The sequence below is a fragment of the Oryctolagus cuniculus genome, chromosome 2 (genome assembly GCF_051225735.1).
Source record: "Oryctolagus cuniculus isolate XC-2025 breed Fujian yellow rabbit chromosome 2, ASM5122573v1, whole genome shotgun sequence".
Lineage (NCBI taxonomy): Eukaryota > Metazoa > Chordata > Mammalia > Lagomorpha > Leporidae > Oryctolagus > Oryctolagus cuniculus.
Genome location: NC_142868.1, coordinates 92,357,518 through 92,383,589, shown reverse-complemented (window position 1 = coordinate 92,383,589; position 26,072 = coordinate 92,357,518). Strand labels below are relative to the sequence as shown.

The window sequence follows — 26,072 nt, the reverse complement described above, 5'->3', positions numbered from 1 at the left end:
TTATGAAACTATATAATTTTCTTTTATTTTCTCACTGTATTCTTATATTACCTTCTGAAATAAAAGGGTTATTCCCATTGAAAAATAAGAAAGGTTAATCTAAGCACAGTCAAGTAATTTGTCCAAAACTACAAAAATGCCATGTATTTGATACTCATATTCAAGTAGACTTTATATTATTTTGATGGTTTTAATGTTATTCACAATATTAAACTATTTCGAAAGCAAAACCAAAGATTCTAACATAAACATTACTTGTTACGTCCTAATGACATCTGTTTAAATATGTCAGCATTAAGTAAGTGCTTTCAAATATGTATCTAAATGAAAATTCCTATGCTAATACATATTACAGATTGGATTTGCTTTCCCTGTCTTCTTTTTTTTTTTTTGACAGGCAGAGTGGACAGAGAGAGAGAGAGGTCTTCCTTTGCCGTTGGTTCACCCTCCAATGGCCGCCACGGCTGGTGTGCTGCGGCCGGAGCACCGCGCTGATCCGAAGCCAGTAGCCAGGTGCTTCTCCTGGTCTCCCATGGGGTGCAGGGCCCAAGCACTTGGGCCATCCTCCACTGCACTCCCAGGCCACAGCAGAGAGCTGGCCTGGAAGAGGGGCAACCGGGACAGAATCCGGCGCCCCGACCGGGACTAGAACCCGGTGTGCCAGCACTGCTAGGTGGAAGATTAGCCTATTGAGCTGTGGTGCCGGCCTCCCTAACTGTCTTTACTGGTACACTTCACTCCATAAACTTAACATTTTAGTTTAAATGTCTAGGTTTTCCCATTAATTGGTCCATTCATAGTTACTTTGTGTTATATGTAGATACTGAATTTTTGCACTTTGAATATTTAAAACAAAATAAACATGACCAATAGACAAGTATTTTAAAAAAACATACATAGCTTCTGGATTCATTATACAGATGGCTTCTGAGCAGTGACATTTCTTTGGATCATCATATGATATCCCTAGACTGAGTGCCAGCATCTGGGACACAACAACTGAAAATGCCTCCAAAGTTATCCTCTTGTGATACTGTAATAAAAGAAAAGAAAATTCAGATGAAAAATAATTCATTACATGGTGGTTAAAATAATTTTGTTACAATTCTGAACTTTTTTCTTTTTCAAGAGATATGGTTCATAATGCTGTACCACTTGTCTAGGCTACAACATGGTTTTAGTTAGAGGCTATGCATGTTATGTTTTTTATTTGAACCATGATTAATCTGTGATATTATAATGGCCTGGGGAGGGGAAAAACCATCAGTTTCCTATAGTTAGAAATAGAATGGTTTATAATATCCCATAGCTACACCCAGATGCTGGAGGCTACTTAATTTTGTGTCATCCTAAACTGGTTAGCCTAAGATAGTCCACCACCTCTGAGGTACCACTGCCAATGTTGTACAGGCACCAGTTGACCTTCCAACTAGATTGTGTGCTACATAACTTCTGGTTCCTTCACCAGATGGGCTTAGTTCAACTTTTTTCCCAGTCACTTCCTAGGATCCAATATTGTGTAAATTCAATATTGCATGTCTCATGCATAATTGTTCTAAAGGATCTCACTTTATGCATGAATGGTGTACATTGCCATATAATGTAAAAAGAATGATCTACATATAAACAATATAGCCAGTTATCCACGTGTCATACAACCTAAATCACCAAATAAACCTTGAACAGCGAAAAAAATAGTTGAAGCTCTTCTTCATATGAAGTTGTATTAAGATATAAGCATACTGAGATTATGCAGATCTTTGTCATAATTTAATAGTTGATTGCTTAGCAAATTTAAGAAAGCTATCATAGCTATGTATAAGGACCTTATTTGATGAAGAAACTTTGCTTTTTTATAGACTTTTGACTATATGGACCATAGTTTTCAAATAACCTAATTTCTTACAGGAGCTCTGATATTCATGTAGGATAGTTCGTGTAATCTCCTCCCAGCTCATGTATGGCCACATAATCAAATTGCCCAGTTTAAGTGTATTGTATGATTCCTGCTAATCACAATGACTTGCATTAGGAGAAGCCACAGAGCAAAGACTCTGTAAGTATCATTTATGGATTAGGTTTCTCATGGATTAAGCAAGTGCACGGGTAACTTCCTTTCAAGCATGAATGGTACACTGGTAATTCATCATGTCTCAAAATCAGCTGGCATGGGATAAGGTACAGATAATTTGCTATGGTGTAAACATAAATAATAAAAGAATTGGAGGTGAATTGGCTTCTTACGACCACCTTCAAATACATATAATGAAAATTAGAAAGGGAAATCTATGACTAATGAACTAAACATACAGATAATCAAAACGTCTCTGAAGCAGCACTGAAGTAACTCATTTTGTGTTGTTGTGGATTGATGAGGCTGAGGACAATTCCTGAAAACTAAATTTGGTAGGGAACGCAATATAATCTGAAATTTGGGCTGGGAACAATTGAGTTAACAGAGGAGGAAGACCTCCCAAGTAATGTAAGAGTCTCTACATTAAAAAACCGAAAACTGGGGCCAGCATCATGGAACGGCCAGTAAAGCCACAGCTTGCAACACTGGCATCCCATATGGGAGCCACTTAATGTCCTGATGCTCTTCTTATCAAACTCCCTGATAATTGCCTGGGAATAGCAGCAAAGGATGGCCCAAATGCTGGGCCCCTGCCACCCACACTGTAGATGTGGATAAAGCTCCTGACTTCTGGCTTCAGCTGGCCCCGCCCTTGCTTTTGAGGCCATTTGGGGTGCAACGTAGCAAAGGGAAAATCAATCTCTCTCTCTCTCTCTCTCTCTCTCTCTCTCTCTCTCCCCTACATCTGTCAAATAGTCTTTTTTTTAAAGACAATTTTGTTTTTGTTTGCAAAGATGCAACTCTTTATTTCACAGATCTTTTGTTCATTTATTTAGTTTTCATTTATCTCTGCTGTCTTTATTATTATTTTCCTTCTATTAACTTTTATTTGTTCTTGTTTCTCTAGGTCATTGAGATGCACTGCTAGGCTGTTTATTTGATATTTTTATATTTTTGTGATAGGGGTAGTTACTACTATAAGCTTACCTCTTAGTACTGCTTTTTTTTGTATCCCATAAGTTTTGGTATTTTATACTTTTATTTTCATTAGTTTCAAGGAATTTTTAAATTTATCTTTCTTTCAATGATCCATTGTTCACTCAGTATATTACTCAGTCTCCATGTATTTGTATAATGTCTCTAAAGTGTCTTTAGTTGTTTTCATTTCTTTTTATAAAAAGGATTTATTTAATTATTTACTTAAGTACTTGAAAAACAGAGTTACAGAAAGTAGGGGGTGGGAGATAACAGAGATATCCCATCTGCTGGTTTACCCCCAAAATAGCCACAATGGCTGGTGCTGGGCCAGGCCAAAGTCAGGAGTCTGGACCTCCATACTGGGCTCCCATATGAGTAGCAGAGGCCTAACTACTTGTGCCATCTTCCACTGATTTCCAAGGCACATTAGCAGGGAGCTGAATGGGATGTGTAGCAGCTGGGACTCAAACCAGATACCAAGACTGCAGGTGGCAGCTTAATCTCCTGAGCCACAACACCAGCCCTATATTTTCTTGGTAACTTGTAGATTTATTCCGTTATTGTCAGAAAAAAATACACATGATACAATTTCCAATTTTTATCTTGTTGGGATTTGTTTTGTGGCTTAATATGTCTTTATCCTAGAGAAAGTTCCATAAGATAAATCTTTAGCTAAGGAAAAAAAAAGAAGCTTCAAATAAATAAAATCAAGAGATGAAAAAAGAATAGTTTGCAACTGATGCCACAGAAATAAAGGACAGTTTTTTAAATTGTATCTCAATTAAAAACAAAGAGAACAGACCTGTGTATTTCACAGATACAATTCTAAGAAGGTAACTACATTCCCCTGCCTCCCTCTCTCAATTGCCCCTCCTCTCTTTTTTCTTTAATATTTGCAATAACATAACTTCAATTTACTTTATAATCACAGACTTAATTGCATTATTAACTACAACACTAAACAACAAAATGAGTAAGAATATGCCACAAAACTGGAAAACTTAGACATGACAACACTTCTGAATAAGAATAACTTCCAAAAAATTCAATCAAGGCATAGAAAACTTGAATAAACCAAGAACAATAATAAGATTGAATCAGTAATAAAAAATCTCCCGGAAAGGTCAGGAAAAGATGGACTTACTCATGAATTATAAAAGCTTTTAAGAAATAACTAACACAAATTCTCAAATTCTCAAACTCTTGCATAAAAATTGACAGGGAGGAAATTCTTACAAACTCATTCTATGAAGCTAGCATTACCCTGATACCAAAACCAAAGCCATGACAAAAAAGAAAAAAAAGTAAACTACAGACAGGTCTTCCTGATGAAAATAAGTGCAAAAATTCTCCACAATATACTAGAAAATTGAATCCAACCATACATCAAAAAGATCACATATCATGATCAGGTGGGATTTATCACAGGGATATGAGGATGGCTCAACATATGGAAATAAGGCACCCATATTGTGGCAAAGCATGTAAAACTGCTGCCTGCGATGCTGGCATCCCACATGGACACTGGTTCAAGTCCGACTGCTCCACAACTGATCCAGCTCCCTGCTAATGGCCTGGGAAAAGCAGCAGAAGATAATATCACATCAACATAAGGAAAGACAAACATATGATCATCTCAGGTGCAAGAAGAGCGTTCAATAAAATTTAACATTTATTCATGATAAAGAAAAAACTCTGAACAGATTACATACAGAAAGAACATACTTCCAAATAGTAAATGGTATATATGACAAAGCCACAGACAGTATCACAAGGAATGGAGAAAAGTTGAAAGTATTTCCTTTAACATCTATAACCAGACCAGGGTTCCAGGCTCATCACACTTAGTCAATATATTTCTGAAAGTTCTAACTAGAACCATTTGACGAGAAGCAAATAAAAGGCATAAGAATTGGAAAGAAAGAAGTCAAATTACCCCCTGTGTTTTGTAGATCTCACACACATACGAACACACACACACACACACACACACACACACACATATATATATATATATATATATAGAGAGAGAGAGAGAGAGAGAGAGAGAAACCTAAGGAATATACCAAGAGAATGTTAGAACTGATAAACAAACTCAGTAAAGACACAGAATATAAAATCAACACATAATAAATAATAATTTTATGTATCAATAATAAAGTCACTGAGAAAGAAATTAAAAGAGCGATCTCATTCATGATAGCTAGAAACAAAAATAAAAACAAAAAACATCTTGGAAAAAAATTAACCAAGAATGTGAAAGTCACAAAAATTGAAGAAAAAAAATTAAATGACCTATCTTCATTGATTAGAAAGATTAACACTGTTAAGATGTCCATAATCAAAGTAATTTCCAGATTCAAAACACACACAGAGAGAGAGAGAGACAGAGAGACAGAGAGAGACAGAGAGAGAGCTAGAAAAAAGAACTAGGAAAAGCAATCTTAATATTCACATGGAGGCAAAACAACCTCCTGCAGAGCCAGTCTTAAAAGAACAAAACAAACCTGATGGTTGAGTTGTCTGTATAAGAGTTCAGATACCCATATGCCTCACAGTTATATCTAGGTTCAATTCCCATCTTTGGCTCCTGAATCAAACTTCTAACCAATTCAGACTCTGGGAAGAAACAGTGATGGTACAAATAATTGGATTTCTGCTACCCACACACTGGACACCTGGATTTCATTGCTAGTTCCCTGTTTCAGCCACAGCCTAACTTTAACTACCGCAGGAATTTGGGGAGTCAAACAGCAAATTTAAGTCCTCTTCTCCTCTGCCTTTCTCCCTTCCTCCCCCCTTCTTTCTCCCCCTGTTTCTCTGTTCTCAAATACTTTTTTTTTTTTTTTTGAAAAAGAACAAAGCTAGGGGCATCACAATACCAGATGGCAAGATATACCACAGAACTATTATAAACAAAACAGTATAATACCAGTACAAAAACAGACACACTGCCGGCGCCACGGCTCACTAGGCTAATCCTCCACCTAGCGGCGCCGGCACACCGGGTTCTAGTCCCGGTCGGGGCGCCGGATTCTGTCCCGGTTGCCCCTCTTCCAGGCCAGCTCTCTGCTGTGGCCTGGGAGTGCAGTGGAGGATGGCCCAAGTGCTTGGGCCCTGCACCCCATGGGAGACCAGGAAAAGCACCTGGCTCCTGGCTCCTGCCATCGGATCAGCGCGCCGGCCACGGCGGCCATTGGAGGGTGAACCAACGGCAAAGGAAGACCTTTCTCTCTGTCTCTCTCTCTCACTGTCCACTCTGCCTGTCAAAAAAAAAAAAAAAAACAGACACACTAACCAATGGAACAAAATAGAAATCTCAAAACTTAATCCAAGCATTTACAGTAAATCTTTAATAAGATACCCAAATGGAGAAAGAGAATTTTCTTCAGTAAATGGTGCTAAGAAAATAGGATATTCACAAGCAGAAGATTGAAATCTACCTCTCACCATATATAAAAATCAACTTAAAATTGGATGAAAATCTAATTATGATATCTAAAACCATGAAATTATTGAAAAAAATCACAGAAAACATTTCAATTCATTTTCTTTTGTTTAAAAGATATATTTATTTATTTGAAAGTCAGAGTTACACACAGAGAGAAGGAGAGGCAGAGAAAGAGAGGTCTTCCCATACACTGGTTCACTCCTTAGATGGCCTCAGTGGATGGAGCATTGCTAATATGAAGACAGGAGCCAGGAGGTTCTTCTGGGTCTCCCACACTGGTGCAGGAGCCCAAGGACTTGGGCCATCTTCTATTAAGCTTTCCCAGGCCTTAGCAGAGAGCTGAATCGGAAGTGGAGCAGCCAGGACTCCAACCAGTGCCCATACGAGATGCCAGCACTGCAGGTGGCGGTTTAACCCACTAAGCCACAGTGCAGGCCCCTCAATTGATTTTCAAAATCAATGATTTGTTTGGAAAAGAATCCACCCAAAAGTATAGGAAATAAAAGCGAAAACTGACAAATGGGATTATACCTAAGAAGCTTCTACACAGCAAAGGAAAAAAAAATTGATCAACAGAATAAAGAGATAATTGTGAGAATGAGAGAAAATATTTGCCAACTATGCATCTGATAAAGGTAAAACATCAAAAATATACATGGAGCTCAAGATATTCAGTAACATTAAAAAATCCATTTCTTAAAATGGGCAAAGGATATTATACTTCTTTTTTCAAAATTAGAAATACAAATGGAAAACAAACACATGGAAAATGCTCAGGATCACAGCCATCTGGAAAATGCAAATAAAAATTACAGTGAGGTATCACCTCATTCTGGCTAAACAGCTATAACTGAAGATCAAAACCAAAATTTTTTTGCAAGGATTTAGGGAGAAAAGAACCCTAGAGTGAAAATCAATATAACCATCATGGAAAACAACATGGAGGGTCCTCATAAACCTGAAAATACATCTAAGATATGACTCAGCTATACCAGTTCTGGGAACATATCCAGAGGAAATGAAATAAACATATGGAATAGATGTCTGCATTTCCATGTTTACTGCACCTCTATAAAAATATTAAAGATACAAAATCAATCTAGATGCCAGCAATGAATGAACTGACACAGGTAGCATGGCATATATAAAGAACAGAAAATTACTCAGCCAAAAAGAATGAAATCCTGACATTTATGACAATCAGAGATTGTCTGCGTTAAGTAAAATAAGCCAGACACAGACACAGAAAAACAAATATCAAATGTACTCCTTCATCTATTTAAGTTCAAAAGAACAGTTGATCTCAACACAGAGCACTGATTACTGCAGGCTGGAAAAATGGAAGAGTATAAAGAGGGCAGTTGGATAGCAGATACTAAAATATAGTCAGAGAGGGGGAACAAGTTCTAGTGTTCCACAGCACAGTGGGATAATTAGAGTTCACAATAAAGTGTTATATACTGTAGAAAGACCTGGTAGGGCAGCTAGTAGACTCCAAATAAAAATGAGATCATAGACAAAAGAAAGGCCACTTCCCTGGTTTGATGGGTTTATGCTGTAGGTACATGTTGAAAGATTGTATACTCCATTTAATGTACAAGTATTGAATGTTAATCACAGATGTTAAATTTATTTTTTAAAATTATTAATATAAACAGAACAGATTTCCTATATTTCAGATACAATTCTACGAAGATAACCATATATCCCTTCCTCCCTCAACACCCCTTCCTTTTTTCCCTTTATTTTTTTCAATGCCATAATTTCAATTTACTTTATAATCACAGGCTTAATGACCCACCAACCATAATGTTCAAAATTAAGAAAACTTATAAAGAATCCAACTTAGAGGCAATAAAAAGCTGGATTGTCTTTAATGTTTGTCCATTTTTCTGATGACAATGATGATGATGGTGGTGGTTACTTGAAAAATTATCTCCTGTAGGAAGACTGAATTGGTCAGCTGTCCAAGACTCTTGTTTCAATTTTATCTAACAGTGAATCCATATTCACTGTGCTGCTTACCCCACAACTCAACTGCACTTTATGACTGGAAGCAAATGCTCATTGTTTGAATGAAGGGAAAAGTATGGGCCTAGTCTGAGGTTAAGCAAGATGTGCTAGCCACAGTCAGAAATGAACATGACAGCCTTATTCAAAAGACCAAGTGGGTATCTGTTCCATTACTACCTTTGCTCCGGCCGTTGTGGCCAATTGGAGAGTGAACCAACAGATGGAAGACCTCTCTCTCTCTCTGACTCTCCTCTCTCTGTGTAACTCTTTCAACCATGTAAATACATCTTTTAAAAATAAAAGAAATACTGATTCATGGACACTTAATAATTGGTTGGATAAGTGGTCAGAAACTTGAAAAGAACAAAGCCTGTTGGTTAGAAGGAAGTCTAGGTAAAGTTAGGTAAATTCAGGTAAATGGAATTCCATGAATGAGGATCGTTCTTTTAAAAAGCATATCTAATCATACCATTGCCACTTAAGAGAAGACTCTCGGCTGGCGCCGTGGCTCAATAGGCTAATCCTCCGTCTGTGGTGCCAGCATCCCACATGGGCGCAGGATTCTGTCCGGGTTGCTCCTCTTCCAGTCCAGCTCTCTACTGTGGCCCGGGAGTGCAGTGGCGGATGCCCCAAGTGCTTGGGCCCTGCACCCTCATGGGAGACCAGGAGAAGCACCTTGCTCCTGCCATTGGATCAGCATGGTGCACCAGCCACAGCGCGCCAGCCACAGCAACCATTGGGGGGTGAACCAACGGCAAAGGAAGACCTTTCTCTCTGTCTCTCTCTCACTATCCACTCTGTCAAAAAAAAAAAAAAAAAAGAGAGAGAGAGAGAGGGATGACTCTCAAAATTCAGGATTTCTTCAGTGTATGTCAATTACATTTGTTTTCTCCAGCCACTGCAGTGGTTACTCAAAAGGTCAGTGTACTAAGTATCCATGAATGCAGATATGGAGGATTTACATGAGCTCAACCAATGCAGCTAAATGTCTTACACTCCAACAACAGAGGCCAATGATGAGCTCCCACTTTACTGGCATGCCCCTGGTGGATAACCCAGTCAATTGTAAAAAGGTATATTACATTGAACCATTCATTCATTGAAGGGGCAATGGTTTGCCCTTATATGCTCCAGATGTGTATTCTGTTTGCCCAGTCATGCTATTTTTACCTGCACTGTATTTCTGCACTTAAATAATATCTTCTACATCACCACACAGTATCAATTCTGAGTGGAATCACATTCTTTGGCACAGTATTTACAGAAGGCACAATAGGATTTACCTATCATATGTCTCATAACCCAAAAGCATCTGGTTTACAGAATGGTATAATGGCTGCCTGAAAACTCAGTTGTGGCATCTGCTAATAGATGATGTCCTGAGAAGTAGAAAGGATGTCATTAATGATTTGCAAAGTATCCTAAAGCAGAAGCCAAGGTTGTATGTCATTTCCCCCATAGCTATTAGGCCTAAGTCTGAAAAAAGAACAGGAGATTATGAAAGCGACCAAATAACCATATTTCTGTTTTGGGGGATCTTGATTTCAGTGCTTTTGGCTAGCTGTATTTATGGAAAGAATGTTTTCACAGGGGACATAATTATGGCCCCCATTAAATTAGAAAGCCAGAGTTTCCCATGGCTTTTTTAGGCTCTTGATGCCAATAAACAGGCTGGTAGAAAAGGGATCACTGCACAGGATGTTATATAAAGAATTACTGGTGTGCTAACATTAATAAAGTACATAGGTCCCATAGAATATGTTATAAACTTTATAAAGGTTGACAATAAATGTGTGCCCCTATGTTACACCCAGAGATATTACAAAAACATCTAAAAATTTCAACAAAAATGTAATTAAAAAGAATTGATTTTGGTGGAATGACTATTGAGGTCCATGTATTCAAAAAAGGTTCATCATCAGCCAAAGCTGAAAAGATCCCAGAACTCCATCTGCATTCCCACATGTGCAGTAGTGGTCCCAGACCCCACTGCTCCACTTCCAATCTAGCTCTCTACTAAGGCCTGGGAAGGAGGTGGAGGATGGCCCAAGTTCTTGGGCCCCTGCACCCACATGGGAGACCTGGAGGAGGCTCTTGGCTCCTGGCTTTGGACTGACGCAGCTCTGGCTGTTGTCGCCATCTGGGGAGTGAACCAGTAGATGAAAGACCTTTCTCTCTCTCTCTCCCCCCCCCCCCCCGTATCTCCTATCTCTGTGTAACTGTGACTTTCAAGTAAAATAGATAAATCTTTTTTTTAAAAAAGACAAAAAAAAGTTCATGAAAGGGCCAGCACTGTGGTGTAGAAGGCAAAGCCTCTGACTGCAGTACTAGCATCCCATATGCATCCAGTATCCCTGCTGTTCCTCTTCTGATCCAGCTCTTTGCTATGGCCTTGGAAAGCAGTAGAAGATGGCTCAAGTGCTTGACCCCATGCACCCACATGGGAGACGCAAAGAAAGCTCCTGGTTCCTGGCTTTGGATCGCCCAGCTCCGGCCATTGTGACAATTTGGGGAGTGAACCAACAGATGGAAGACCTTTCTCTCCTTTCCTTCTCTCCATCTGTAACTCTGCCTTTCAAATAAATAAATAAAATCTTTAAAAAAAAGTTCATGAAAAAGGGTCAGTGTTGCAGTGAAATAGGTTAAGCTCCCACTTGTGATTCTGACATCCCTTATGAATTCCAGTTTGAGTCCTAGCTGCTCTGTTTCCCATACAGCTCCATGCTAATACTCCTGAAATGGTTGAGGAAGATGGACCAAGAAAATGGGCCCCAGATGGAGAGCCAGGCTCTTGACTTTGGATTGGCCAATTCCTGGCAATTACAGATGTTTAGGGAGTGAACCAACAGATGAAGATGCTCTCTCTGTGTCTTTGTCTCTCTCTCTCTCTCTCTCTCTGTCTCTCTCTGTCTCTCTTTCATTTTCTCTAACTTTATCTTCAAAATAAATTAACTACAAAAAAGATCTTGTGGAAATTATTTTTAAAAAAGATAATGAAAAATATGTTCTATGTAAAAAACTTTACATGCATCTCAAAATTTAAAATAACCTATACAAACGCCTAATAAGTAAAGTCAGTGGCCTAAATATGTCAAAGATAATACTACCGATATCATTGACAGTTTATAAATCAAACTAGAATTTCAATAAGATATCAAATAACGGATTTAAATGAATAGAACTTACATAGAAATTCTTAAATTATTAAATAGGATTACCTTAAAGGGATAAAGAAAAGAATTTACTATCATTTCTTGCTTTGTGTATCTGTAGTTTAGAACTTACAGAATGTTCATGAATTTTTTTTGTAGTCAAGAATTATAGTGATAGAAATAAAAATATGTGCTGAATCCCATTTTGCTGCAAAAATAGTTTATATAAAGAGAGACAGAACAACAGGAAACATTAGAAGCAAGGCATTAAAGAAGCATTAAAGCAAGAGAATGACTTACAGAGTTACATTAACTTTCTTTTTTTTAACTTTATTTAGTAAATATAAATTTCCAAAGTACAGTTTATGGATTACAATGGCTTCCCCTCCCCCATAATTTCCCTCCCACTCGCACCCCTCCCATCTCCCGCTCCCTCTCCCATTCCATTCACATCAAGATTCATTTTCAATTATCTTTATATACAGAAGATCAAGTCAGTATATATTAAGGAAAGATTTCATCAGTTTGCACCCACACAGAAACACAAAGTGTAAAATACTGTTTCAGTACTAGTTATAGCATTAATTCACATTGGACAACACATTAAGGACAGATCCCACGTGAGAAGTAAGTACACAGTGACTCCTGTTGTTGACTTAACAATTTGACACTCTTGTTTATGGCGTCAGTAATCTCCCTAGGCTCTTGTCATGAGTTGCCAAGGCTATGGAAGCCTTTTGAGTTCACCGACTTCAATCTTATTCCGACAGGGTCATAGTCAAAGTGGAAGTTCTCTCCTCCCTTCAGAGAAAGGTACCTGCTTCTTTGATGGCCCGTTCTTTCTACTAGGATCTCACTCGCAGAGATCTTTCAATTAGTTTTTTTTTTTTTTTTTTTTTTTTTTTTTTTTTTTGCCAGAGTGTCTTGGCTTTCCATGCCTAAAATACTCTCATGGGCACTTCAGCCATATCCAAATGCCTTAAGGGCTGATTCTGAGGCCAGAGAGCTGTTTAGGACATCTGCCATTCTATGAGTCTGCTGTGTATCCCGCTTTCCATGTTGTTTTTGATTCTATCAGTTAGTATTAGCAGACACTAGTCTAGTTTATGTGATCCCTTTGATCTTCGACCTATCAGTGTGATCAGTTGTGAACTGGAGTTGATCACTTGGACTAGTGAGATTACATTGATACATGCCACCTTGAAGACAATGAATTGGAATCCCCTGGCACGTTTCTAATTCCACCATTTGGGGCAAGTCAGCTTGAGCATGTCCCATATTGTACATCCCTTCTCTCTCTTATTCTCACTGTTATATTTAACAGGGATCACTTTTCAGTTAAAATTTAAACACCTAAGAATAATTGTGTGTTAATCACAGAGTTCAACCAATAGTATTAGAAAAAAAATTACTAAAAGGGATAAAGTATTACATTGTACAACAGTCAGGACAAGGGCTGATCAATTCACTGTTTCTCATAGTGTCCATTTCACTTCAACAGTTTTCCCCTTTGGCGATCAGTTAGTTGTCGCCGATCAGGGAGGACATATGATATTTGTCCCTTTGGGACTGGCTTAATTCACTCAGCATAATGTTTTCCAGATTCCTCCATCTTGTTGCAAATGACCAGATTTCATTGTTTTTGGCTGCTGTATAGTATTCTGTAGAGTACATGTCCCAGAATTTCTTTATCCAGTCTACTCTTGATGGGCATTTGGGTTGGTTCTAGGTCTTAGCTATTGTGAATTGAGCTGCAATAAACATTAAGGTGCAGACAGCTTGTTTGCTTGCCAATTTAATTTCCTTTGGGTAAATTCCAAGGAGTGGGATGGCTGGGTTGAATGGTAGGGTTATAGTCAGGTTTCTGAGGAATCTCCAGACTGACTTCCATAGTGGCTTAACCAGTTTGCATTCCCACCAACAGTGGGTTAGTGTCCCTTTTCTCCCACATCCTCTCCAGCATCTATTGTTGATAGATTTCTGAATGTGAGCCATTCTAACTGGGGTGAGGTGAAACCTCATTGTGGTTTTGATTTGCATTTCCCTGATTGCTAATGACCTTGAACATTTTTTCATGTGCCTGTTGGCCATTTGGATTTCCTCTTTTGAAAAATGTCTATTGAGGTCCTTGGCCCATCTCTTAATTGGGTTGTTGGATTTGTTTTTGTGGAGTTTCTTGATCTCTTTGTAGATTCTGGTTATTAACCCTTTATCTGTTGCATAGTTTGCAAATATTTTTTCCCATTCTGTCGGTTGCCTCTTCAATTTCCTGTTTCTTTTGCTGTACAGAAACTTCTCAATTTGATGCAATTCCAAATGTTAATTTTGGCTTTGACTTCCTGTGCTTCTGGGGTCTTTTCCAAGAAGTCTTTGCCAGTACCTATATCTTGCAGACTTTCTCCAATGCTCTCTAATAATTTGATGGTGTCAGGTCACAGATTTAAGTCTTTAATCCATGTTGAGTGAATTTTTGTGTAAGATGAAAGGTAGGGGTCTTGCTTCATGATTCTGCACGTGGAAATCCAATTTACCCAGCACCATTTATTGAATAGACTGTCCTTACTCCAGAATTGGTTTTGGATCCTTGATCAAATATAAGTTGGCTGTAGATGTTTGGATTGATTTCTGGTGTTTCAATTCTGTTTCATTGGTGTATCCATCTGTTTCTGTACCAGTACCATGCTGTTTTGATAACTGCCCTGTAGTATGTCCTGAAATCTGGTCTTGTGATGCCTCCAGGTTTGTTTTTGTTGTACAAGATTGCTTTAGCTATTCAAGGTCTCCTGTGTCTCCATATGAATTTCAGCATCATTTTTCCTAGATCTAAAAAGAATGTCTTTGGTATTTTGATTTGTATTGCATTGAATGTATAAATTGCTTTTGGGAGAATGGACATTTTGATGATATTGATTCTTTCAATCCATAAGCATTGAAGATTTTTCCATTTTTCGGTATCCTCTTCTGTTTCTTTCTTTAGATTTTGTAATTTTCATCGTAGAGATCTTTAACATCCTTGGTTAAGTTCATTCCAAGGTATTTGATTGTTTTTGTAGCTATTATGAATGGGATTGATCTTAGAAGTTCTTTCTCAGCCATGGCATTGTCTGTGTATACAAAGGCTATTGATTTTTGTGCATTGATTTTATACCCTGCTACTTTGCCAAACTCTTCTATGAGTTCCAATAGTCTCTTAGTAGAGTTCTTTGGATGCCCTAAATAAAGAATCATATCATCTGCAAAGAGGGGTAGTTCGAGTTCTCCCTTCCCAGTTTGTATCCCTTTAATTTCTTTTTCTTGCCTAACTGCTCTGGCTAAATCTTCCAGAACTATATTGAATAGCAGTGGTGAGAGTGGGCATCACTGTCTGGTACCAGATCTCAGTGGAAATACTTCCAACTTTTCCCCATTCAATAGGATGCTGGCCGTGGGTTTTTCATAAATTGTTTTGATTGTATTGAGGAATGTTCTTGCATACCCAGTTTGCTTGGAGATTTCATCATGAACGGGTGTTGTATTTCATCAAATGCTTTCTCTGCATCTATTGAGATAATCATATGGTTTTTCTTCTGCAATATGCTAATGTGGTGTATCACATTGATTGTGTTCCGAACATTGAACCATCCCTGCTTACCAGGGATAAATCCCACTTGGTCTGGGTGGATGATCTTTCTGATGTGTTGTTGCATTCTATTGGCGAGAATTTTATTGAGGATTTTTGCATCTATGTTCTTCAGGGATATTGGTCTGTAATTCTCTTTCAATGCTGCATCTTTTTCCAGCTTAGGAATTAAGGTGATGCTGGTTTCATAGATAGAATTTGGGAGGATTCCCTCTTTTTCGATTGTTCTGAATAGTTTGAGAAGAATTGCAGTTAGTTCTTCTTTAAATGTCTGGTAGAATTTATCAGTGAATCCATCTGGTCCTGGGCTTTTCTTTGTTGGGGGGGGGGCTTTATTACTGGTTCAATTTCTGCTTCAGTTATGGGTCTGTTTAGGTTTTCTATGTCTTCCTGGTTCAATTTAGGTAGGTTGCATGTGTCCAGGAATCTATCCATTTTTGATAGGTTTTCCTGTTTGCTGTCATACAAGTCCTTGCATTAATTTCTGATGATTCATTTCTGTGGTGTCTGTTGTTACATTTCCTTTTTCATCTCTGAATTTATTGATTTGGATTTTCTCTTTTTTAGTTAGTTGGGCAAATGGGGTGTCAATTTTGGTTTTGTGTGTGTGTGTTTTTTTTTTTTTTCCAAAAAACAAGCTCCTTGTTTGGCTGATTTTTTTCAATGTTTTTTTGGATTCAATTCTATTGATTTCTTCTCTGATTTCAATTATTTCTCTTCTCCTACTAGATTTGGGTCTCATTTGCTGCAGTTTTTCTAGATCCTTGAAATGCATTGAAAGCTCATTTATTTGGTGCCTTTCCAATTTCTAGATGTAGGCACCTATTGCTATAAACTTTCCTCTTAACACTCCTTTTGCTGTATCCCATAAGTTTTGGTATGTTGTGTTGTTATCTTCATTTACTTCCAGAAAATTTCTGATTTCTCTTTTGATTTCTTCTATGACCCATTGTTCATTCAGGAGCATGTTGTTCAATCTCCATGTGTTTGCATATTCTCTAGGGATTCCTGAGTTGCTAATTTCCAACTTCATTTCTCTATGGTCTGAGAAGATGCATCGTATGATTCTAATTCTTTTGAATTTGCTGAGACTTGCTTTATGGCCTAGTATGTGGTCAATCATAGAGAAGATTCCATGTACTGCTGAGAAGAATGTAAATTCTTTATGTGTAGGATGAAAAGTTCTGTATATATCTGTTAGATCCATTTGGGTATAGTGTCGTTTAAATCTAAGGTGTCCTTGTTGATCTTCTGTCCTGTTGATCTATTTCTGAGAGTGGAGTATTGAAGTCCCCCAGTAATATTGTATTGGAGTCTAAGCCTCCCTTTAAGTTCCTTAACAAATCTTTTAAATAAACCGTTGCCCTGCAATTAGGTGCATATACATTTATAATAGTTACATCTTTCTGTTGAATTGAGCCCTTAATCATTATATAGTGTCCCTCTTTGTCTCTCTCAACAGTTTTTGTGTTAAAGTTTATGTTGTCCAATATTAAGATGGCTATGCACGCTCTTTTTTCATTTCTGTTGGCATGGTATATCTTTTTCCAGCACTTTCAGTCTGTATGCATCTTTGTTGGAAAGACGTGTTTCTCGTAAGCATCAAATAAATGGGTTTTGTTCCTTAACTCAATCAGCCAATCTGTGTCTATTAACTGGACAGTTCAGGCCATTAACGTTCAATGTGACTATTGATAGTGACTTTGCCCTGCCATTTTCCTGGAGATATTTTCTAGTATATGCTTTGAACTTCCTGTGATCTTTTGCTGTGAGGTTTCCTTCCTTTACCTTCTTTCACACTTATGACTGTGTTTCTGTGTTTCTGTGTGTAGCACATCTTTAAGTATCTTTTGCAGGGCCGGACGAGTGGCCACAAAGTCTTTCAATTTCTGTTTGCTATGAAAGGTCTTTATTTCACCTTCATTCACAAATGAGAGCTTAGCAGGATATAATATTCTGGGCTGGCAGTTGTTCTGTCTTAGTACCTGGGCTATGTATCGCCATTCCCTTCTAGCCTGTAGGGTTTCTGATGAGAAGTCTGCTGTGAGTCTGATTGGAGATCCTCTGAGAGTAATCTGATGTTTCTCTCTTGCACATTTTAGAATCTTTTCTTTATGTTTTACTGTGGTGAGTTTGATTACCATGTGTCATGGCGAGGATCAATTTTGGTCATGTTTACTAGGGGTTCTATGAGCTTCCTATACTAGGATATCTCTGTTCTTCTCCAAACCCGGGAATTTCTCTGCTAGAATCTCACTAAAAAGGCCTTCTAATCCTTTCTCTCTCTCCATGACTTCAGGAACTCCTAGAACCAAATGTTGGGTTTTTTTAATAGTATCCTGAAGTTTCCCAACAATATTTTTTAGATTTCTAATTTTCTCTTCTTTTGTTTGGTCTGACTGTATCCTTTCCTGTTCTCTGTATTCTAAGTCCGATATTCTCTCTTCTGTTTCATTGACTCTGTTGTTAAGGCTCTCTAATGTGTTTGTCATTTGATCTATTGAGTTCTTCATTTCATTTTGATTACTCTTCACTACCACACTTTGCTGTTCTACTAGTTTCTGCATTTCATTTTGATTCCTCCTTAAGATTTCATTTTCTCGAAGGAGATTTTCTATCCTGTCCAGTAAGGATTTCCATAGCTCAAGCATTTTTGAAAACTTCTAATTGTTCTTATCATAAATTTTTTGAAATCGGTATCTTGCATTTCTTCCATCTCATCATCTTCATAATCTTGTTTTGGGGTGTTCATTTGGGGGTGTCATAATGTCTTCCTTGTTCTTGTTTGCTCAGTTTCTGCGTTTGTTGCTTGGCATTGTGGAGATATTCTTTGGATTCTTCTTCCCTCGCTGTGGTGGTTTTTCTCATTATACTATGTCTCTAGCTTAAGTGGACTGTCTGCTTTTGATGGAGCCTTAGAGGCTTGAGATGGGTGTGGCCTGAGAGTGGTTTGGTTCCTCAGGGTTAAGGGTATTCCAGAGGTGACACTCCCAGGTTTGGCGTGGTAAATTTTTTTTTTTTTTGATTCAAAAGGGAAGTAATTCTGCACAGCTGAGCAGAATTGGAGATAGTTATCAGGCGAATGACATACCCACAGGAGCCAGAGATCAGAAGCTCTTTCCCAAGGACCATACAGGGAATCTGTTCTTCCCTCAGTGTGAGCTCAAATTCTCCTGTAGTCTCCTACTGGGTTGCCAAGGTTACCGAATTGTGGCATCTCTGCAGAGTACTCACTTGAATTCCGTGAGTTCTCTCACCCACCGTCTCTTTTTTCACAGTCTCAGTCCAGTAGCACCACATATTCACTAGGTCCTAATCTCTTGTTATTTCACCCCCCCCCAATTCAGGTTTTTCTGCTTGGCTGAGGGCGGGTGCAGCCCTGAGGTTGCCCCACTTATGACGTATGTCCAAAATGGCGCCTGCTCTTTGTCTTGCTCTCCTTTGAGAGGTGAGTGGAGAGAGAGAAACTCGTGTCCGTATCGGTCACTTTTTTTTTTTTGCCCCAAGCCTCATTCCCTCTAGTGTCCTCTTTCCGCTTGCCCGCCAGTGTCTCGGGCTACCGAGGTTCGGCTCACCTCGCGTTCCAGCGCTGGTGTGTTGATTCTGCTGCCAGTGTCATGAACTGTGGGCTCCCACGCTCTCCACACAGGTCCACTGTGCATCACTAGTTCCGGAAGAGTTTCCTCTGCTGTTTCTTCCCCTACTCTTCCTTGAACATGCAGTATCTCCACTTTTATTTAACTGTCTCTTCCCAGACTATCAGTGTACTCCCTTCCTATTCCACCATCTTGCTGCTCTCCGAGTTACATTAACTTTCAATGATGCATTTACTTTTACCAATTTTTTTTGTATACAACACATTTATAAATAATATAAAAATTTAATACACACAAAATTTTCTTTTCTACACTTTTAGACGCTTGACACATTTTAAAGAATATTATTGCAGTTTTTATTTACTTATTTTGATTTTGAAGTTATTTATCTGTAAGAGTACTTCTCCAATTTTATGTGTGCAAGCAAAAATCTACTGGGGCAATGGAAATTTCCTTAACATAATTTTCCATGTTGTACTATTCCATGTTGTGAAGAATGCATGTGTTATTTATATGTGATATTTTTAACCCCAATTTAAGTTCTAATACAGTAAATGGTAAATAATTTTTTCCACAAAATATTTTTCCTTAGTAATGTTTCAAAATTTAGCAGTCATGGAAAACACATGCAATTTCTAAACAAATATAAATGCATAAAATATATACTATTGTGTTGACAATTTCTAAATTTGTAAAATTTTAAAAATAAAATTAAATAATTACATACCACTGCAATTCCTGCAGAATAACGAGTGTTACATATCTTTGCAGGAAACACTGCACCCACATAATCTGGATAATCCCTGTAACTAAATAAATATATAGATAGATAATACATCGTAATTAAAATCTAAATTTGAGAATGTAGTTGATAAAATCCTACTCTGAAATGCACTTAATTACTTCAAAGTTTAGAAATTTTCTTAACAAAATTCATTTAAACACATTTGATTTTCTAAACACCCAACAGATCCAAGTTTTGATATGCACTTATCATATTTGGTTAAGATTACAAAAACTTTTAATCAAAAAATTTTATTAAATGACAATACAGCCTTTTAATTTATGCATCAAAATTTGACACTGACATCAAAAAGCTCAGTTTTTCATAGAAATGACCTCATTTTATCATAAATACTTTTTCTTAGTTTTGAGTATTGGCCTAAAGAAACTCTTATAAAAAAATACCACAATTCTCAAAACTTTGCATGAATTATCCATTTTAATCTTCAAAGTAAACCTGTGAAATTGATACTTTTATCCCTATTAAAAATGGGAACTATTTCCCATCAGATGGGAAACATAAGTAATTTTCTCAAGGCAGCATAAGAGCAACTGAAGAACTTGAACCTGGGCAGTCTGATTCCATAGCCATACTCTGAATTAATAGGGTACATGTTGTCCAAACATATACTGCCATAATTTTAATGACCCTGAATGTAAGCAGACTGAATTCCTCAAGTAAAAGGTTTAGACTACCAAATGTTTTTACACTAATCAACAAACATACCCCACCAATAGACACAGAGACACTAAAAGTAACAAAATGGAAAAGATACAGCACATTAGTGGAAACTAAAATTGAGCAGAATGTCCTTCATTTTATAGCTCAATGATAATCCCTTAAGTGTGTACACAAACTTCATTCATTAATTTAGTGACAGACACATTGATTCCACAAATTTAACTGTGAATAATGCCAAAATAAAAGAGAGTGAACATATCTCTTACATGTTTTGATGTCTTTTCCATTGTAAATATACATAGTAGTAGTAAGATTGATGGACTCCAGGGAATTTATTTTTTGTTAAAGATTTATTTATTTATTTGAAAGGCAGAGTTACAGAGAGAGAGAGGGAGGGAGAGGTCTTCCATCCACGGGTTCCCTCCCCAGATGGCTGCAATGGCAGAGCTGCGCCAGTCTGAAGCCAGGATCCAGGAACTTCTTCCCTCTCCCATGTAGGATGTGATAGAAGCTATATCCTTAATGTAAGCTGCCCTCAAAGTCTTAGCATTTTGTCAGATGGAGAGTTCATGGTGATGTGTTATTATAAATATATAACTTAAAGGAAGGACAGGCATGAGCCAATAATGAATTCTTTTATGAAATATGATTGTGAGTAAGCCAATTATTTGCAGCCAATTTCCAAAAACACTCAGTACAAACCAAAATAAATAATCCATTACAAATATTTTTTAAAAGATTTATTCATTTTTATTCTAGAGGTAGAGCCAGTAACTTCATCAGAGTGTCCCACGTGAGTGCCAGGAACCCAAGTACTTGAGTCATCATCTACTGCCTTCCCAAGCACATTAGTAGGTATCTGGATTTGAAGATGAGAAGACTCAACTAGCAAACCACTATGAGATGCAGGCAGCACAAGTGGTAGCTTATCCTACTGCCCCACAATGCCAACCACAAATGTTTAAAATTTATTAAGCAACTGTAGTTGTGAAGAAAAGTTCCAAAGTATAAATAATAAAATCAGGCAAATATTAGATACATGACAAAAGATAAATTTTAGAAAAGAAACAGAAAAAGACACAATCATTTCAGAAATAGACAAATTTCAAAAAGGAACTGACATGTAACAATAAAAAATCCTAAACAATTATCAATAAACTGAATCTGGCAATATACTGAAGGTAGTATATCACAGTTCAGCTGTATAGATTCTCAGGATGCAAAATCTGCTTAACATTTAAAAACCAATCAATGCAATTTGCTACATCAACAGCAGGGCTACATTAATATAATAGAAATTAAGCCAGAATTTAAACAGTATATTTAGATTCTATAATTCTTTCTGTAGAGGAAGAAACTTCAATCAATAAAATTTTACATTTAGGATTAAAAAAATACCAATATGGATTAAACAAAAAATAGAAAGCAATTTCCTGGTGTTGATATACAGCTTCCATAGAGACTCTATCACAAATAATACAGTATATTTGAAAATACAGAAATATTTTTTTTCCAGGGCCAGCATCGCAGCATAACAGGTTAAGCTACCACCTGAGATGCCAGCATCCCATGTGGGTGCTGATTTGAGTTCTATTTCTCTTCTGATCCAGCTCCTCCTTAATGCATCTGGGAAAGCACTGGGAAGATGGCCCAATTCTTGTGTCACTGCCACCCATCTGGGAGAACCAGAAGGAAGTGCCTGGCTCCTGGCTTCGACCTAGTGCAGCTCTGGCCCTTGTGGCCATTTGGGGAGTGAGCGAGCAGATGGAAGACCTCTCTCTCTCTAACTGTAACTCTACCTTTCAAATAAATAAAATACATTTAAAAAGAAATATTACCTTTCCAATCAGGAATGTGACAAAGATACTTACTATCACAATGTCTATTCACCATCCTTTTAATAATTTAGCCAATTCAGTAGGGCTATGAATGGCATAAGTATTGGATTAGAAGAAATAAACCATGATAATTTTCAGATAATATTATGCATGCAGAAATTTTAAAATCAACAGGTAAATTGCTACAATTTTGAAAAATGAATTTATATAACAAAGAATAAACTATTGTATAAACTGTGATCTTTAGTTAATACTACTATGATTAGAACATATTCAGTTTACATTGACATAAAATATAAAACACCAAAAAAAAGATAACAAAATTAACTGTGAGACCTCTACAGAAAACTGGAAAGATTTTCTAATGAATTTAAGAACGCTCTGAATAATCGAAAGATGTAGCACTATTACTGACTGGAATATTCAATATAAATATACATACTTGTAGACTGGAAGAGTAAGCATTATAAATGTATCAGTTCTCATAGATATATAAAATTATATTAATATCTATAAAAACAGGTTGTTTATGAGACTAGACAAATGTGTGACAAATGTGCTACTTAAATTCCTGGCAAAATTGGCTAGCCATGTGACAAAAAATAAAATGTCACCTCTCTTTTTGACTACATATTAATGAGAGGTGGGCACTGTGGTGCGTCATGTTAAGCCATTATTCCACACTCCTACATCCCAGATAGGAGTGCAGGTTCAAGTCCAAGCGACTTTACTACTGACCCAGTTTCTCTGTCTCTGTCCCTTCAAACCTTTACAAAAATTAAAAATACAGAAATACTAACATTAAAAGGCAATTACAGAAGGACAGAGCCAAAATGATGTGTCAAGCATAAGAAAAGATTTTTTCATCAGAAAAAAAGCAAATTAAGATAACAATAACATTGATTCATATACATCAGACTGGTAAAAAATGAACAGACAATAATATTTATTAGTAGAAGAGATATGAAGGAAAGATTAATTTCATACATACAAAAGGAAATACTGACACACCAGCTGAAATTTCAATATAGGCAACTATATTTCCATATGGACATTTACATATAGATTTATGGGAAGGAATTTTCTCATTGTTGCTAAAACTTAATATGAATAAAGTTATAAATATATAGCTATACTTTAAAATTATAAACATTTAAAAATAACTCAGGAAGTTCATTAAAAAACAAAATGTTTTTTAACTTTTATTTAATGAATATAAATTTCCAAAGTATAGCTTATGGATTACAATGGCTTCCCACCCCCATAACTTCCCTCCCACCCGCAATGCTCCCCTTTCCCTCTCCCTCCCCCCTTCCATTCACATCAAGATTCATTTTCAATTCTCTTTATATACAGAAGATCAGTTTAGCATATATTAAGTAAAGATTTCAACAGTTTGCACCCACACAGAAACACAAAGTGTAAAATACTGTTTCAGTACTAGTTATAGCATTAAATCTCTATGTACAGCACATTAAGGACAAAGATCCTACATGAGGAGTAAGTGCACAGAGACTCCTGTTGTTGACTTAACAAATTGACACTCTTGTTTATGGCATCAGTAATCACCCTAGGCTCTTGTCATGAGTTGCCAAGACTATGGAAGCCTTTTGAGTTCACCAACTCTGATCATATTTAGACAAGGTTGTAGTCAAAGTGGAAGTTCTCTCCTCCCTTCAGAGAAAGGTACCTCCTTGTTTGATGACCTGTTCTTTTCACTGGGATCTCACTCGCGGAGATCTTTCATTTAGGTGTTTTGTTTTTTTTTTTTTTTTTTTTTTTTTTTTTTTTTTTTTTTTTTTTTTTTTTTTTTTTTTTTGCCAGAGTGTCTTGGCTTTCCATGCCTGTAATACTTTCATGGGCTTTTCAGCCAGATCCGTGTGCCTTAAGGGCTGATTCTGAGGCCAGAGTGCTGTTTAGGACATCTGCCGTTCTATGGGTCTGCTGTGTATCTCACTTCCCATGTTGGATCGTTCTCTCCCTTTTTGATTCTATCAGCTAGTATTTGCAGACCTAGTATTGTTTATGTGCTCCTCTTAGTCCTATCATTATGATCAGTCGTGAATAGAAATTGATCACTGGGACTAGTGAGATGGCATTAGTACATGCCACCTTGATGGGATTGAATTGGAATCCCCTGGCACGTTTCTAACTCTACCATTTGGGGCAAGTCCAACTGAGCATATCCTAAAGTGTACATCTCCTCCCTCTCTTATTCCCACTCTTATATTTAACAGTGATCACTTTTCAGTTAATTTTCAACACTTAAGAATAACTGTGTATTGATTACAGTATTCAACCAAAAGTATTAAGTAGTACAAACAAAAAAAATACCAAGAGGGATAACGTATTAAGTTGTTCATAAACAGTTAGGGTAAGGGCTGATCAAGGCACTGTTTCTCATAGTGTTCATTTCACTTTAACAGGTTTTGGTGCTAAGTTAGTTGTCACCGATCAGGGAGAACATATGATTTTTTCGACATTTTTCAAAAGAGGAAATCCAAATGGCCAACAGGCACATGAAAAAATGTTCAAGATCACCAGCAATCAGGGAAATGCAAATCAAAACCACAATGAGGTTTCACCTCACCCCAGTTAGAATGGCTCACATTCAGAAATCTATCAACGATAGATGCTGGAGAGGATGTGGGAGAAAAGGGACACTAACCCACTGTTGGTGGGAATGCAAACTGGTTAAGCCACTATGGAAGTCAGTCTGGAGATTCCTCAGAAACCTGACTATAACCCTACCATTCAACCCAGCCATCCCACTCCTTGGAATTTACCCAAAGGAAATTAAATTGGCAAGCAAACAAGCTGTCTGCACCTTAATGTTTATTGCAGCTCAATTCACAATAGCTAAGACCTAGAACCAACCCAAATGCCCATCAAGAGTAGACTGGATAAAGAAATTCTGGGACATGTACTCTACAGAATACTATACAGCAGCCAAAAACAATGAAATCTGGTCATTTGCAACAAGATGGAGGAATCTGGAAAACATTATGCTGAGTGAATTAAGCCAGTCCCAAAGGGACAAATATCATATGTTCTCCCTGATGGGCGACAACTAACTGATCGCCAAAGGGGAAACTTGTTGAAGTGAAATGGACACTATGAGAAACAGTGACTTGATCAGCCCTTGTGTTGACTGTTTGTGGGGAGCAACTGGGAGCAACTCGGACTAGACTAAGTTACTGGAATTAAGACTTATTCTATGCATCTGCTCTCCCACAATATGGCACTGGGAGAGGAGCAAACAGTTTCTACCCAGCTGCCTTTCACCAACTTGACAAGCTGCAGGAGCTGCTCCTGATTGGAGGAGAGCAGCGTACTCAGCGTGTGGGTAGCAGAGTTGGGATTGGTGGAAGAGGACTATAAAGGAGGAGAGAGACAACATGCACGAGGAACATCTATGGGGAACATCTAAGGGAACCCGTGCAGCCCCCGAGAGAACCGGCCGGCGGGGTGCCGCTCCCCTGCGGAAGTGGGGAATGCGGCCAGGGGGAACTGCCCTTCCACGGAGGTGGAAGGGATAGTAGCCAACCCGGGAAGAACCAGCAGCAAACCCGGGGAGGGCCGAGCAGACGAAAGAACAGCGCAGGGTTCAGTGTTGCTCCTCCACGAAGAGGGGGAGCGACATAATGGTGCCGTGACTCGGATAGGAAACCTAGGAGGGAAGAAACGGGAAGAAGTGGAAAATACCGGAGAGAGAGACTAGCAAAGAGCCTAGGGAAAAGCCGGACAGAAAAGGTGCCGGAAGAAGCTATCGAAAGCCTAGGCATAGACTCGGATACGGACTGTGGGAAAGAAGTTAGGATTTAAAGTGAAAGCAAGAAGAAACTTAGACTCAGATACGGACTGCAGGTTGAAAGTGAAAGTGAAA

The 26,072-nt window shown here is 37.8% G+C and overlaps 1 protein-coding gene across 1 annotated transcript in view; it reads right to left on the bottom strand.

Moving 5' to 3' along the window:
* Positions 1-26,072, bottom strand: part of LOC103352161 (disintegrin and metalloproteinase domain-containing protein 32) — a 137,888-nt gene that overhangs the window by 60,218 nt on the left and 51,598 nt on the right. The window contains exons 10-11 of the mRNA XM_089327039.1: positions 19,611-19,692; positions 897-1,033 (exon numbers count right to left, since the gene is read on the bottom strand). Coding sequence (XP_089183165.1) covers positions 897-1,033; positions 19,611-19,692 — 219 coding nt within the window. The remainder of the gene's footprint in view (positions 1-896; positions 1,034-19,610; positions 19,693-26,072) is intronic.